General features: G+C 34.1%; 2 protein-coding genes across 3 annotated transcripts in view; one reads left to right on the forward strand and one right to left on the reverse strand.

Annotated features, from left to right (window-relative positions):
- Apkc (atypical protein kinase C) overlaps positions 1-3,721 on the forward strand; it is a 50,749-nt gene extending 47,028 nt beyond the window's left edge. For both annotated transcript variants that reach the window (XM_064061565.1, XM_064061564.1), the window contains exons 7-8: positions 2,355-2,470; positions 2,613-3,721. In XM_064061565.1, the coding sequence (XP_063917635.1) occupies positions 2,355-2,470; positions 2,613-2,700 (204 nt within the window). In that variant the 3' untranslated portion in view covers positions 2,701-3,721. The remainder of the gene's footprint in view (positions 1-2,354; positions 2,471-2,612) is intronic.
- A 21-nt stretch (positions 3,722-3,742) lies between these two features.
- LOC135133241 (aquaporin-11) lies at positions 3,743-12,763 on the reverse strand. Its single transcript, XM_064061572.1, has 4 exons — positions 12,416-12,763; positions 12,097-12,287; positions 11,148-11,561; positions 3,743-4,015 (listed from the first exon to the last, which is right to left on the reverse strand). Exons 1-4 carry the CDS (start codon positions 12,478-12,480, stop codon positions 3,819-3,821), a joined length of 867 nt encoding a protein of 288 aa, XP_063917642.1. The 5' UTR covers positions 12,481-12,763; the 3' UTR covers positions 3,743-3,818.
- Between the last annotated feature and the right edge of the window lie 4,716 nt (positions 12,764-17,479).

Genomic DNA, 17,479 nt, shown 5'->3' on the forward strand with positions numbered 1-17,479 from the left:
TCTGTGGTGCTCATTATTATTACTTCAATTGGACACTATTTCTTTATTTTTGCACTTCAAATATATTATATTCCATTTCAAATAGCTGAAAGCTTACTATCGTATTTTTTGTAAGGCGATAACATATATGCATGGAATTTTTAATTTTAATTTTTTTTTTTTAACTGTACGTGATGGATTTTTTTTAACTATTTTGACGGTAATTAGCATAACAATCTATCGGATTCATCTGTTTTTTTTTTAAGACAGGTTTTTCACCGCAGTCTTGGATTATTTATTATTAATTGTAGAAAAGCGCAAGTTTTTTTCTTTCTCTAATTTGTCTAACAGTGGGAACTAAAAAATTAATAGAAATACCGTATATGGTATTTAAAAAAATCTTACGATAATTGCCAACCATTCATATGGCCAAATATATTCACCATTAATTTTATTTTTATGTTTATAATATATATTCACCTAACACTTACCTACCACTCCTCTTAATTTTTTATTAATGACGATAAGATGCCTATAATAAATAATTAATGATTACAAAAATTACAATTATAACAACGATTATTATTTCTGTACAGTCTTTATATTCACGACAGTGACCAGCTGTGAAACCATGTGAAATTTCTACCGAAACCGCAGTCTCACTTATTTCATTCACGTAGCAAATCCTTCGGGTTTTCGAAGCATTTTTACTTGTCTTTTACTGAAATGAACTCAACTCATATTCGACATATTTTGTTCTTTCAAAATTTCACAATTTCACCGCCACTTCATCTTTGCACAGAGACAATTTTAAAATTTGAATTGTGGCCTTGAGCTAACTAAATATCCCGTACTATAAATTATGATAATCTCTAGACGACAGAATTTTATTACTCGCTTGCAAAATGGTCATGTCATTTGCTTTTGAGGATGCACATAGTACAATCAGTTTGATTGTTTCTTGTCGCCGCATATATTTTAACGCAATTAAAAAAAAGCACTTTCTGGTACAATATCTTTAAATCAAATGGTGAACCCCAAGGTTGGAAAAGTAGCCCTAAATCTGGAGCAGATAAAAACTGTGAAATAAGTTATATGACTGATGGCCCTCTTAGTTCCTAATAAACCCTCCTCCAGATGGACGCAGGTGTTGAAGGTGTTAATTAACTTGTACACAAATGCTAAACTGTGCATCGTGAATAACTTGATGTTGATCCATGTGTATTTAAATAAATAGTTTGAGTATTTGTAAATGACTTAGGCGCCTGGGAGCAAATGCGTTATCTGTTTTGTGACGAATGCACTTAAATATTTACGAAATTATCCGTGTTATTGAACTAACATTAAACAAGAATGAAGTAATCATATTTGTAGTCTTCACTTTTGCTTTGTTTTTATGTTAAATCGTACAATGAGAACAAAATTTCGGTCCCATAATTGTGATCTTTGTCTAATATATCATGCTGGTTGTAGAGCGTTGGATGTTCTAGTAAGAATTTTCACTGAGATATTTCTGTAACAATTTAACAAAAAAACAAAGTGAAAAAACTTGGCAGGGTTAGCAAAACCCGATTAATATCTGTCATCTTCGAACGATTCCATTCCATCAGCTCATTTTTTGTGAACTATTTAAAGTGTAGTAGTCATTTAAAAGTTTTGTCTAAGATTCGACTGTAAAATACACTCTTTGTTACATTAAACCAGTCATTTCAATGCTACATTTAGAAAGTCGATTAAAGCAAAAATTTCAATGGCATGCGCGAAAAGTTTTGTTGCCATTGCATTGTTTCTATTGTCAATTGTTTTGCATTGTATGATTTATTTTTGTAATCGTTAACAACTTTTATAAAAATGTTTGTTCGTGACCCAGAGAAGCTTGTTCAAACTTTGTGTAAAAATGATGAAATCCCGTTTGCGGCGAACTTTATTTGTTTATGCCGACTTTCATAATAATAACAATAATAATAGTGATGTCATTGCACATGTAGTAACTGTATAAACATACCCCAGATGGCACTGTACCAATAGTGAGGGATGTACTTTTAATATTTTTTTGTGCCGTCAAACATTTAAAACTCGGTTATTTTATTGCAAAATATTTGCAAAAGCAATAAATACGCGTAAATGTATTAAAAAAGAAACAAAATGTGAAGAACAAAAGAAAATTTGTAAATAAATTATTAGTAGCATATTTTAGTTTTTTCAAAATACATATATTGAATCTGCCTCACTAGATTTCATTGTGACACCATATGTGTCTAACGCCTTGTTATTTCTTTATCTTTTCAAACTCAGTCATAAACAAGAAGTTAAACCTGCGTTTTGCAGGACTGGATTTGTAAATGACCAGACAATTAATTCATGTCGTTTTTTAGCTCGAACAGAAGCAAATTCCGCCCCCTTACCGGCCCCGACTCGACTCCGACAGAGACCTGGCTAACTTCCCGCCCGAATTTACGGATGAACCGGTGCACCTCACCCCTGATGACCCGTAAGTAGTGTCAATTCTTTTCGCCAACCATGTTGGCATCTTCCTATCGAGTTCATATCAAAATTTTTCGTTGCTGCAAATACATATTGTGTTAATATTGATTCCTTGTAACAAAATAAACTCCAACCTAACGTGATTTTAGGCACGTGATCGAGAAGATCGACCAATCCGAGTTCGAGGGCTTCGAATATGTGAATCCCCTGCTCATGTCTCTAGAGGATTGCGTGTGACATAACGTCCTTTGCGCTTTACATCCCAACAATTTACCCCCACCTCCGCTGCATCGTCATCCCCCACCACTGTTCCCGCCGCCGCCGCCGCCCCCCGATATCGACGACTACGACGACGCTGGTTATTTGCAAGTTGATATGAGGCCAAGTAAGTCCATCTTGCAAAACATTTTCTGCCTTCCTCTAAATTAAAAAGAAACACTAAGTCGGGGAGAAGGAGTAAGGAGCAGCAACGGCAGGCGCACCATACGTTGGTTCTTCCATATTTTAAATAACAATGAGAGTGGGGATAGAAAATGTTCCTCCACCATTTTTTTGTTGCTAGCACAGATCGCAGTAGGTGTTGACGCCTCTAAAAAGTTAATATTGTTGCAAAAACCATGAGTTTGTATTACAATACTAGAAAAATAATTGCCAACGAAGCTTTGTAATAATAATCATAGGGAAATTTTCTGCACTCAGACTTGATAGTTGTAAATACAAAATAAAAATGGAGATTTGACGGGAAAGTAGGTTGGTATTGTTTTCATTAAATTTGTTTCGATTATTGTTATTACGGTCGTTGATGTTTTAACTCTTACGTGATGTTTGGAAAACAATTTATTTTTTGTTGAGGTTTTTTTTTCTGTATAGTACTGGTTTCGTTGACCTGCACATTCCTCTGATGTATTATTGAATTTAGTATTAAAATAATTGAAACAAATCATTGACTGATGACGTCACAGTAGACCATTCGTGATGGTTACTAGAATTTTGTATAATATACACAAATTGAGAATGACTATATAATATTTAGAGTAGCCACAAAGTATATATCTCGCTTTACAACTTTATTATAACTGTTGGTATTCCTTCCATTTATTATTTTTTTTAAGAATACAATGTTAAGAATTATTTATATGAAGTTTAAGTATTATTTTTTACATTCCAAATACTTTGGGACTGTCCATTCACTTATATGTTAGCGTTACAATCTTAGGTTCCATGATGTTTGTATTATTTAATAAAGAACTAATCAGAACACGTGTTGTCAATATCAACCTTGAATTCAAAAATAATTTATTGAGCATCGTTACATTTATCACAATCAGGACTAGATCTGTTACATTTTGCATAGATCAATCAACTTTCGTTTTCAAACTCTTCAGGTAATCTTGAACCGCTGCTGATCTAAATATAATGACTGAGATGACTGATCCTATCGTCGCTCCCAGCCAATATACGACGAGATGTTCGACGAACGTGTTCCCTTCGCATCCCAGCTTCAGCGAAGTGGCCAGCGCTGGGTTGTAATAGCCTCCAGAGAGATTGAAAGCTACGGAAAGTGGACGGTTATTTACGGTAATAACTAAAATCTGTTTCCTTATTCATATTTTATAAGCGTGTGGGTAGAACGCATTATGTTGTATTGATGCGCACAACGTTGTTTCATTTTTTATTAACGGGCTATGAGACGTTTTAATTGACAGTCGAGTGTGTCGTATCTATTATTAACAAGAAAATCGATATGGGAGGCTAAGACTGATGAGAATGGTTAGGTGGTACCCAATTTTGGGGATAGAAATCTATTTCGATTAAGTGGAAGTGGCTTTGCACGCAGTGACAGATCACTTGTTTGTCTTTGTTTGTTAGGTGATTATTTGGATTAAAGCGCCCATCCATTTGAAATATTCACTTGGATGATAATCAGTAATTTTGTTAGTCCTCAGTCACATAGTGTGGCTGATTACTATTTAATATCTGCCGCTATATGCTCCCATCCAGACAAGAAAGTGTATTGGATGAGTCTCAAACGGCATAAACCTATGCAATGCACACCAAGTGTTTATTAAAAATTGCACAAACTTTAGAGATAAATTTGCTGAGAAAACTAAGACCCCTTTGCTGTTATGCCAATTAATCTTTAAATTTTAGCAAAGTTTGTACCAAAATTACAGTAATATTTCGCTTCAAAAACTTTCTTGCTTTGTTGTGTATTTCGCATTTACTTCTGACACAGGCATAAAAGGACAGATAATAAATTGATATTTATTCGACAAAATTTTAGTAAAAGACTTACCTCTAAACTACGCGAAATGAGTGTAGGTCACAGAATAACGTCTGTTTTCCATTTAGATAAGGATAACTTTGATATCTGTTTATTTATGGCCTTTTTCACGTCTGATAGCACTGGTTATATTATTGTTGTTTACCTAAGGTAAACGGATAACATTTATCATGAATATAATGTAATGAATTCATTAGTAGCTGTGTGCGAAATTCAAATAAATACATTTCTAGTGTGCACAACTTTGATTGTGTTAATTCTTTACTAATAACATAGTGGCCGCAAACCAACATTTATTTTCTTTATTATTTAGCATTATATTTATTAAACACTTTAAGCGATCTATAAAAAAAACTTCACATTCATAATCTTGCCAAACTTATGAATAAATACAGAGTATTTAGACCTGGCGGTGTCGTAACTTTATATCACTGATGGTTTTGTCAAAAATGACATCAACTTTTTCTTTTCATGTAGGATAGACAATAGTTTTAAGTGTGTTAGTTACAGTATTTTTCAGTTATTATTTTTTTTTTGTGGTGCAGTGGTTGGTTTAATGCTTTAAAAAATTAAATGGCGGCTCTGAATGTACCTGTTCTGAATACTTGTACATCTTTGCTGTTTCTGGAAATGACATCAACTTCTGCGATGTGATAACTTTTTGGATGGGTAAAATATATTATAATACAGCGTGATCAACAAGTACTGTTTCAGTTAGTATCAATGAATTTTGTTTGAAAAAATTTTACTTCCTATTGTAAAACTTACATGGTACACAACAGTGACGTTTACTTTACCTCAAAATTTGTTTGTTGATTATTATTATTATTAAAATGTTATAACCAAACTTTCTTGAGGGCTTAAAACTGAGATTGCACCAAGAATTTGAATCACGTTTGAACAGCGGAAGAAAATTCTCAGAATTGGTTAAATCTATTGCCAACTTAAGCATTAATTTTTCATCACGCTGTATTTTTACCTCCCGAGTGTAAGCTAAGAAAGTGCTGTCGTAATAGGGTCCATCGATATCTAGTGACGCCAAGGGTACGAAAAAATTAGTCTCTCGTTTCCGTTTGTGTCTGTCGTCTATGTCGACTTTTATTAGATAGATATTCTCCGAAACTACTGGACCATTTGTAATCAAATTTTGTATGTATAAGGAATATCATAGGTAGTAAAATACTAACTAAAATTTAGCTATGTAATCATCCCCACCGATAATTTGATGACTTCCCGTCAATTTTTTTTAGTAAATGTCATTTAAATTTTATAAAATAACTTATTCGTATACTTGAGGTTTATGAATCCACCTTGATTTTTTACACTAGACATCCAGTTCTATGTATATAAATTAATAACCTTTTATACTTATTGTATCAACAATCGGCAGGTGGTTCCTTAGAAGCGCTTACAGGTTTTTTCTTCAACTGTGTATTTTTTTCTGTTTTTAGTGGTATACCATTTCACTTAAATGCTTTAACATCTTTAAAAAAATAGATAAACAAAATGATCGAAGGTTATTTCGACAGAACTTTCCTCGCCCCTGGAGGACTTATCCAACTTTTTCGAAAATTTATAAAATTTGATTTTGCGAATTTTATTTTTTTTACATAACCCCTATAAGTTAAAATATAGAAGTGGATATAGTAAAGCAAAGGTAGGTAAGCTGTTTGCATGTTTCAAATGAATTTTTCCGTCGCAAAATTTGAGATGACGTCATCAACATTCTAGCAAGGAAACGTATATGAATTTGGATACATGGAGTGTAATACTAACAATTAATTTAGAAAATGGAGTAAACCATTTTTGATTTAATCAATAAAATAAATTCCCTCATTAATTAATTTTTTAACCATTTTAAATAAGGTCAGAATATCAAAATATTAAAGAAAACAGTCGATTTTTAACGGCACCTTTGCTATAGAGGCTCGATTTTGCATTGATACAAACGCAGTAATCCAAAAAACCATAAACTCAGAACAGGAAGCGGAGACGGCTGACGGTCACAATTTACAATTGTTTCTGCTTGTTTGATAACTTGTCTATTTTTTTTAATGTATGTCTTAGTATTTTGTTATTTTATTAAGTTATTTACACCCCCTGAAGTACAGTCCAATAAATTTAGCTTCTTCGAAAAATTATAAAATTTAAATAATCCATTATAATTTAAAGTTGGGATATGTATGGACTACTAAAATACAGTTGGGGGGAATAAATTGATATATCGGAGACTGAACCCTAAACCCCTCAGATCCAAATCTGATATGCTTGCCACTGAGCTATGGTACCTGTTTCGTATGGTTGGTTTTAGGTATAAAGACCAGTTTTACTACAAGAAATATTTGATAATAAAAATTTTAATAAAAACAAACAAACAAAATCAAGCCAAATTCATACCAAAAGTACAGTCATATACTATTTTATAAAATTTATTGATCAAATTGTTGGTAGGTATGATCTGAAAAACAATAACATTACTATATTCTCAAATTTTTATGAAAATTGGTACTCATTTTTTATCATATCAATAAAATAAATGTCCTCATTTTTCCAAGAAACCATAAACTCAGATCAAGAACGGGAGACGACCCACGGTGATAATTTACGATTTCTGCTTGATTGATTGATTAATTGACTAATTTTTTTGAGTGCAAAATACATTTTTTGGCATTTTGTAAATAAAGAAAAATCGTCCAAAGTTATGTACAACACCCCCTGAAGTACAGTCCAACAAATTCAGCGTCTTCAAAAAAATATAAATTTAAAATAACCCTTATATAATTAATTTAAAGTAGAAATATATGTATAGGGACTGCTAAAGTACAGGTAAACCAGTTATAGTGCCAGAAAAAAAAGGGTTACCGGAGATGGAATCCCGAGCCCGGCAGAGGTAAAACTATGCATGTGATTGCCCATATTTCGTATGGTTGGTACTTAAAGACCAGCATTACTACAAAAAATTATGAATCATAAAAACTGTAATAATAACAAACAAAATCAAGGCAAATTCATGAATCACAAGTCCAGGAGTATGTTATTTTACACAGTTTATATAGCATGCACTAAGAAAAAATTTTAAATGACATAATTAAATTGTTAATGGGGATCATTAAACAAATTTCGGTTATCGTTGTATCATCTACAATTCTACACGATATTTCTAACGTTCACATAAAATTTGACAACAATCGGTTCGGCAGTTTCGGGGTTTGTCTGTCTAAGAAAAATCCACACAAACGACAAACTGACGGAAATGCGAGACCTACTTTTACTTTCCGAGCGTAACCAAAGGAAGTATTGTAATCGAGTCCACCGGACGAATAGCCACTTTTATATTTTCTCGACGTTTCATGACCCCTACAGTACGAAAAAGTCTCCCGTTTCCGTCTGTCTGTCTGTCTATCTATTTTTAATAGACACGTAATTTCCGAAACTGCTGGACCGATTGTTATCAAATTTTGTGTATATATTAGAAATATCATGTAGATGGGTAAATGCTAACCAAAAATTGGCTAATCATCTCCACCAACTGTAAAATTAAATTGTATAATTTTTTTAAAGAGCTGGAATTGTCGTATTATACTTATAGCTTTCGATCAATTTTTTATTGATCAAATTAAGAACCTCATTTTTTAGATTTGTTTATACGGGGTCACTCAAAAACAATAATGCAGCAAAATTTTGAGGTGACGTCATCAAATTATTGGTGGATATGATTAGATAAATGTAATGTTAAAATTTTCGGGAAAATTGAGTAAATCATTTATTACTTAATTAATGAAATAAATGGCTTCATTTTTCCAAGAAACCATAAACTCAGAACATGACTAATTTTTTTGATGCAAAAAACACATTGGCACTTTTTATTAAAGAAAAATCGTTATTTTCTTAACACAAAAAAATTCGTCCAAAGTTATGTGCACCCCTTGAAGTACAGTCCCAACAAATTCACCGTATATGGACTGCTAGAGTACAAGGCAACCATTGCCATTGTAAGGGACATTTTTTATCCGAGATCGAATCCGAACCCTCCAGAGGTAAAGTTAATGTGCTTTTCGAGTTTCGTCTGGTTGGTATTATGTGTTTAAAAACATAAATAAAAAAATAATAACAAAATCTAGAGAAATTCAGTCTATAAAAGTTCAGTTAAATATTTGATTGCGATTAAATTTTTAACACGGTGTTGAAGTAGCACGTGACCAACTCTACGCCAATCAGACGTAGAGAAAACATGAAAGTAGTCATTTGTCAGATTTTACAATATTTTCATAGCTTACGCTCGGGAAGGAAAAATATGGAGGTAATGGTGGACAATTCTTCTTTATTTACTGTACAAGTATATTTTGAGATATTTTTTTTACATCGGTGCTAAGAAATGTTTAGTGTAAAATAATAGAAAACAAACTGTTACGCTCAAAGGAACATGACTCTGAAATGTCAAGTATATCCAAAAAATACAAAAGAAACAAGATTGTATGAAGAGAGTTTTCCAGCAAAACAAATTCCAAGAAAAATATTTCTGTGAAAATCAGGTAATAAAAAACATTATATTTAACGTAGTCTAGAACATTTCCCAAATAATAAAAAGTAAAGACGTTATAATGCTAATATTATAGTCATTCGTTGAAATGTTCTTAGTGTTAATTAACTATTCGAACTTTCAAACAACTGTCTGTTCAAATTACGCAAACGTGACGCTTACTTTAGGGATCAAATCCAGGACTGAAAAACAGTTATGTATATGGGATATTAGAGTAATTTTTGACCTCCACCACAAATTCTAAATTTTGATCAACAAATGGAAGTCAACCCAACTCGTGCAAAATCACTACGAATGTATAATATATGTACTTAAGAGGCCACTACTTACACTCAGGGCCGGTTTATCAATGCTCAGTTAAAAGTGTCTGTTAAGTAACTGTCAGATAAGGGTAACTAGCAGTTAACGGAGGTAAAGTGTTTATCAATGCACGATGTTTCTTCCAGTTTCGTAGCTCGAAGTTTAGCTGTTACTCTCTTAAGTTGGTAACGCTCACCCCACTGGAAATGAGTTGTGATTGGTCAGTTCAAAACTACCCCGACCTTGAAAGTTCCATCAGATTCGATCCGCATTCGATATTCAACAATTGTATATCGCGTTTCACGTGATCAATCATGAAAAAGCAAAATTTAGCATTAGAAAAAAAGTATTGGAAATTAAAAATGAAACAAGTAGGTACACCTATAAATAAATACAGAGAGATCGAAAAAGAAATTAGTCAAAGTTGGCCATGCACGAAAAGACGTTTGTCTTAGTTTAAAATAATTTTTTGTTAATCGTCACGGTGACAAAAGTAATTTGCACTGTTATCAAACGAAATTAAAGCTTTTTTGTTATTAGAATCTTCAGAAATGGGATAAATTTTAGACAAAATTGGAAAACAGTGATTTTAATTCATTCTTATGTGTTTTCTCTGTTAATTTGTTGCACAACATAAGTCCTCATTAAAAGATATAAGATTTATTTGGATTTGTTAGGTTATGTTGCCACTAACTGGTAGATAACGTTTTAACTGACAGTTTGAACTGTCAGTTAATTTATCAGGCACTTTGACCACCAGTTTTGAGCTAGCGGGTAATGATAAATAGGTTAACTCACAGACAAGCTTTAACTGCCAGTTACTTTAACTTAACTGCGCATTGATAAACCGGCCCTCAGTGTCAAGGATAAACTTTCCGCAGTAAATTTACGTTATGGTTTTGGCGTGCCCACAATCATTGTGCTATTTAATAACTGAAATGGCAAAGTTTAATTTTCAAGTAAAGCTTTTAAATACATCAACTATTAATTTGCCTTAAATAGATGAATTATAGTTGAGGATAATTTAGGGAGTTAGGGCAGTTAAAGTCAAAACTTTTAATTAATGACTGTCCCAGTTACAACATTAAACTAAATTTGCATTAAGAAGTTTTGATTAAGCTGTAAGTGAGTGAGTAAGTTTTTGAATAAAGATGCTGCATCTCTACCACAATTTGCTTATTTAAAACGGTATTGATTAAGGCTTTTAATAAACATAACAGCAAACGAAGGTTTAATAGTGACGAAAATGTATGCATAAAAACGAAGCAAAAAACACTCAGCTTCCTTTTAAAAATTTATTGTAAGAGACGAGGTTTTTTCACGTCCGTCCTAAATATATCGTCAATAAAATATACGCACATCGCCATTACTGATTCTACGTCTTTTTCAGGGCCAAAGGTAAATCTAATATTTATACTCTCCTTTTAAAAATAAACGTTTAAATTGAACTTTATTTCCAAGTAATACAATTTCTTGAAATAGCAGGAAAAACATACCGATCAGTTCGAATCAGAACAAAAACATATGAACAAAATAACGTATACCAACAAAAACACTTACCCATAACAACCATCATCGTGCTAAAGAAAGCATCCAAAACATTCCCGAATTTAGTTCCAGTTTCACTCAAAAACCTCGAAGTTATACGACAAGCACACGTTCCTGCAGCCTCTATAAGGGCACCAAGAAGCATGTGAACCTGCAAATCTGCCACACAGTCTTCAAATGCTTTACTTCGGTGCGTTTCAACCAACTCCATCGCCCATAAAATTTGGACGTACCGAAACGTGACTATGGCTCCCAAAATTTGCGAAAAAATCAGAAGAGCCGCGTAGCTCACATCTTGAAAACCTTCTAAGATTTCTTCGACGTGACTGTAGGGGCAAGCCGTTGCATTTTCCCAATTCTTGCCCCACCAAATGGTTAAAAGACAGAGGTAGAGGGCGTACGCCCATATTCCCCAGTTGTCCGCAACTGTTAGACGAGACTGATTTGTTATATTGTATGAATAAGAAAATTTGTAATGAAATCATCCTTGGACGTGAAGTGAAATGATTGTGTAATTCGACAGATTCCGCTAGAATTCAGTTCAGAGATAGAGGTCCGAAAACTAATCGCTGACAGTTGTTAGGTAGTAGTAGATGTTCGTCACCAACGGTTATAAATAGTAATAATGGTTTCTAAGTTAGCAGCCACATCTATTCGTCACAATAAAACATCTGATGATGTAATAGTGTTATAAAATTCGACTAGTTTATAAATGAAGCGTCCAGGCCTCTATTTACAGTCGTGCTCCAACAGTGATTTCACGTCGGTGATAATTTAATCACAAATTTTCTTAATTTGGCAATACTGTACTTTTTACTGTTGTTAATTTTTTTAATCGTGGAGCGATGTGCGCCCCACAATCCTTACTTTTAACTATAATATAGGCCGTAATACTCAGGATCCGAGCTACGAAAGTTCGGACTCTGTCTGGACAGGCCTGCAACTTTTGGCTACTTCTTACCTATGATTAATTCGAAGCAAGCGGCACATAATTCGAGGGTCGCTACAAACTCCAACACCATGCGTTTGAAAATGCTATCGCTAAAGATGGCATTGATTATTTTCCGTGTCAATGCGGCCAAAAAAAGGGCAATGATGATATAAGTGGTCGAGATGATAATAGGGTGTATGCCAAATATGTTCCGGCGTTTGCTGGAAGAGACACTTTATCAACGCCGATGATTACCGATTACATAATCGGCGCGCAGCGCAATTTGTTTATTTAAACGGTTTAAAATGAACGCGCCTTTTGGAATATTAATCGAGTAATTGAGTCTCACCTATAACCCACAACACCCATCCGTTTAAAAAATCGGGACACTTTCCTGGCGAGACTTGCCGCCATTTTTTCGGATTTTACCACAGGTTAATTGTTGGTGGATTAGTTTTAATCACAGCGATAGAGTTAAAGGTTACGCGACTTCATGATAATCAAAAGCAACTGCCCAACGAAAGGTTATAATTAGTTCAAATTCTAGGCTTGTGGTCTAATTTTAAGCCATACGCACACAGCACATTCAGGAAGAGACTTGTTCGGAGGAAACAGAAAAAATGTTCGTCACGACAACACATGTGGTCTACATGTGGAGGGGTCTGGATTAGAAGACCTTGATTGCTTGATCAAGTACTTATTTATGATAATTGATGGTAAATAGTTCATGTTGAGTATTACTGCAATTGGCGGTATGGTAGCTCGAATTTGCCGGAAATAATTAGATTCAATGTAGCACTAACCTTTGATCTGACATTTTCCACGACAACTTTTCATTCACAGATCATAGCACACTAGGAGTGGATAATAACAACAACAATTTAAGTTTTACGTTTCTTTATTTTTTTCGCTTTTGCTTTTCGTTTTATTTTTTTCCTAATACAGTTTATTACAAGTTCCGATAAAAAAATTAAAAATCCGAGAACATAACCGACAAATATAAGAACAAATGCCCCTTGGAGTTGTCGTAGACTTAACTTTCGCGCAACACTACTTTCTTGCTGCATCGCTTTAATTCTGTTCAAAATGTACGTGTATTTATTTGATAATGCGATAACTATGCCATGTGTATTCATTTGGCCAACCACATAGTCGATTGTATCTAAAAAGGGAAATCCTTTATTCACGACGATGTTCATAGAGTATGAAAGGATCTTGTTCTTCAGTATAAAAATTTTAGGTCTGCCCCTTCTGTCAGTCAGAGGAGGTTCTTTATTCGCAACCATATACTTAATAAAAAAATCACTTCCTGCAACACAAGTGTTCCGGTCTGTGGCAACTCTGTCCATCCAAAATTTAAGAGAATCATTTACTTGAAAAACTTGGCGTATTTTCACCGACATTTCATCTTCACCGTGACTAAAAATGTCTCCCTCGACAGGCAAACCACCTATATCCCATCCCTTGCTAAACACTCCCTCAAGCGAATCCACCTGATGTTCCTTCTGTGGGTGTGTCAAATACTGAATAAGAGAACTGGTATAGACTGAACTAATAATAATACTAAAAATCGCCAGACCCCAAAATACAACCCTGACCCAATCCGATCGCGGGTGTTTAAAAACGGCTATAGTCAAAATAACTTGAAAAGCTACAAAAAAGTCATATCCCAATACTTTATAGGACTGAAACTCCTTTTTGGAAAAACACGTTACCCGAAAAAAAATAGCGCTGGTGATAATAATGGCGATGCAAAGAAACCACAAATACCAACTGAAAATGGCTATGAGAACTCTCCATTTAGGTACAGTCTGAGCAATAGGAACAATCCACACTAAATCTGAGTAAAAATGAGGCACAGCATGGTCAAAATCTTGATCATATTTCGGAATTACGAAAAAGTTGCCCACACCCAAATAAGAATCTCCATAAACTAGGTCCAAGCCGTTAGACCAACTTCCATTTTCATTTTTATCACCCCAGGATTCGTGTCCACTCAGAGTTATATTCATTGTAGCGTTAAGGCTATTTCCGATTTCTTTGACAAGTTCGATTTCGAATCCTTTGTCTTCGCTTATTACAAATGGATCGATTTTGCGAGCAACTACGTTAAGTACACATTTGTAAAAATTGTGGCCAATTTTAGACGCATAATATGTTTTTATGGGGTTAATTTCACCCTTAATACAAGTGTTAACCATTATTAGCCCAGTGCTATCCAAACACCGCCTTCCAGCGTTCATACCAAACTCCATCGAATACACAACAATTTTTCTTAAACTTTTGGGAATAAGTAACAACACATTGTTTATGAACCTTTGCCACATCATGTCCAAAATTAAAAAAGCCCGACTTTCGTAATATCTCTCCAGGGTTGAATAATACACCAAATAATACGCTTTAGGGTTAAAACTATCCATCTCCATCAACACTTCAAGTTTTGCTTCGAAAACCTCAACACTATCAACCACTATTATATAATACGTCGTGTAAATCTCCACTGTGGAGTTCATTCTGTAATCCTCGATCACCTCTATGTTGAACTCGAGCATAACGTTAAGCCTTTTTATCAAATTCTGCTGAATTTGGAACCCTGGCGACGTCAAGTTTGCAGTAGTAATGATGGTTAACAATTCGACGTTGGCGTTACTTTGTGTGGCGTTCGAATGTACATAGTTGAATTGTTTAGTTGCTACTTTTTGCAAACAGTTGACGGCGTAACGTTCGTGGATTGGGCCATATGGGTTCAAATGAGGGCGACTTATGGCCGACATTACCGAAATGGCGAATATGAAACGATTAATCATGTTTATGTCTGAGAGACTGTACTTGCACTAATGGTCTCTGGTCTGTAGATGCGAGTAATTCATGTTTGGCATGTGTAGTTAAATTACAAGATATGTTTAAGTTGCGTGCCAACAGGTGATGATTCCTGGCAAGTGATAGGAGAACACGAATAACATTTTAAATTAGATGATCCGAGGTTCACGAAATCACGTTTCTTTTATTTGGATGTGAGAAGGGGATTTTCCATGGTTCTCGGAATGAATTAAGCTGTACATGTTAACTTATATGTAGAACAGTTTTACTGGGTATTGTTTTACTTGTTGTTGATAAGACTATCGTGTTTTTAATTATGACAGTCATGCATAAATTTTTCGAACACTGTGAAAACTTACACGTAAGTTGATGATTGAGAAAATATAACAAGAGTCTTCGGAACTCTGGGCCGAATGTCAGAAAAAGTTCTGAAGATCTAAACTGTAGAGTCATGAATACTAACAAGCGAAATGATTGTAATTTTTGTGATTTTAAATGTCAAAGCTATGTTGTATTTCTCATTTTTTTTTGACTTAATATTTTCCTTTACATGAGCTGCAGGCCATATACTGTTGGTTTATTCTCACACACAAAAGTAGTTAGAGACCGCTAATGTAATCAGCACATACGTTATTTACTTCCTTAGTACATAGCAAATATGGCCTCGATGTTGCGACGCAAACTTATATTATTAACTACGATTACGACAATATAAAACATTGGTGTGTATTAATTTTTAAAGAGAGTTTGTAGAGTTTGTTTTTCTGAATTGTATCACATTTGAATCACCCATAGTGTGGCCACTACATTTGATTCGAATACATTATGCTATAAAAACACTCTGTTGACTTGTTTGTATTTGGTCTAGTGCGGAGTGTCAGTTCACACTTCGTCACCGATGATAGGAAACGGAGATCCGACTACACCCCCATTGATAAAATGTTACGCAAATGTTTGGAGGTTCGAAAATATGAACGGTTGTTCTTGATGATGGATACCTCTGAGGGTGCGCCCATCCTTTAAATTTTACTTTACCTATTATGTGACTAAACAACAAAAAAACAAGGCGGATTTGTAAAGTACGAGTACAGGAGTATATTATTTTATAAAACTGAAATGACGTTTCTTAGTAAATCTTAAGGTGAGGTCATTACAGTGTGAGTGGGGGTGACCAGACAAATTACGATCGGAAAGTAAAAATTGAACTGTTTTCAACAGCAACAAAAAACATTATTGTAATCCAGATTGGAGACTTAAAGTCAAAAGTACTAGGTGTTTGTATACCTGTCTCTAGAGCAATATATGGCAACCGTATACATCCATTTCTTCACATAGTAATTTATATTATTTACTACTAAAACACGTATAAGTGTTTTATATCACTATAATCGTAATTTAATGATCTATCAAAATTCGTTACAAAAAAATATATCTTGCATTTTAACAAAAGTATAATTTTGTGTCACAACGCCGCAGCATATTAAATTAAGGTTATCCATTCAAGCTAAAAACAATGAAGTTTACAGAATTTTAATATTTCTACCCGTTTTCAAATATACATTTGAGAACGGGTAGAAATAGAATATATAATAGAATAGAATTTTATCTGGAACGCCTATATAGCGTTGGTCAACAACAAAGAATTTTCAATAGTTCCTATATCACTGAGGGTGTTGCTTTCGATAATATATTTTTATTTTTTGAAATTAAAAAACTGATAGAATTTTGAATAAACAGAAATCCAAGTAGGTTGTATTGTTTCATCATGCATACAACCCGTTTTACGAGTTCAACAATTTTTGACATTTATTTAAAAAAAAAAAAACTGCATTTTAATTCCTAAATATTCCACTTTACCGTACGTTCCCCTAGGTACGTGCTTATATTAGAATTGCTAAACGGATGCGGTAATAAAACGTGAACAACATACCTACAGTTGTAATTAGATTTGAAGTTAGATATCTGCTTAGCAGGGCTTTAGCACCGGCTGTTCATGCGACTTTCACGTGATCACCGCAGCTGTTAATTGACTCTAGTATATCTGATTTGCCTAATCAAATCGTTTTGACTGCATATACTGCGTGACCAAAAATGACTGACTCTGCTGGCAGTACTTTTTAAACAAAAAGGTGAACTTTTCTTGCGTTTATGTTGGCACAACGGAAGCAATTATGTGACAGATACGTCAATCGTGACATGCGATAAATTTAGGTTATGTTTTGGATACATTTTGCCGTCGTCTTCGTTGATTCACTATTAAAGTCTCTCCAATTGGTTACAATCGTCCGATTTGTCAAAAGGGAAAATATCAAAAGATGTCACCCCCTTCGGGAGTTACAGGAACCTGTAATTAATCCGTTTTGTCACGCGCCAAACCAGTTTGTACTTGAATTGTTATTATCAAAATGTCCAAAAAAATATTGCTATGTGCCTGCTTGTGGGATCGTCAAGGATCCTAGAGACCACAAAATAATGCACAGATTCCCTTCAAACACTGTGAACAAAAGGTTGTGGTGCAAAAAGGTTTTTAATGGTACAAGTAGGTACCCCAACATGAATCTTTTACCTAAGGGAATGTATAGCCATTAAAACC

The sequence above is a fragment of the Zophobas morio genome, unplaced genomic scaffold, assembly GCF_036711695.1.
Source record: "Zophobas morio isolate AGI-343-1 ecotype UQ-CSIRO unplaced genomic scaffold, CSIRO_AGI_Zmor_V1 ptg000021l, whole genome shotgun sequence".
NCBI classification, from domain to species: domain Eukaryota; kingdom Metazoa; phylum Arthropoda; class Insecta; order Coleoptera; family Tenebrionidae; genus Zophobas; species Zophobas morio.

Coding starts and splice junctions, on each gene's coding strand:
- LOC135133241 (XM_064061572.1), bottom strand. CDS start 12,480: ATGGCGGCAAGTCTCGCCAGGAAAGTGTCCCGATTTTTTAAACGGATG. Junction 12,288..12,415: donor ATGGGTGTTGTGGGTTATAG/GTGAGACTCAAT, acceptor TGTCTCTTCCAG/CAAACGCCGGAACATATTTG. Junction 4,016..11,147: donor CACGATGATGGTTGTTATGG/GTAAGTGTTTTT, acceptor CACTTTCCGTAG/CTTTCAATCTCTCTGGAGGC.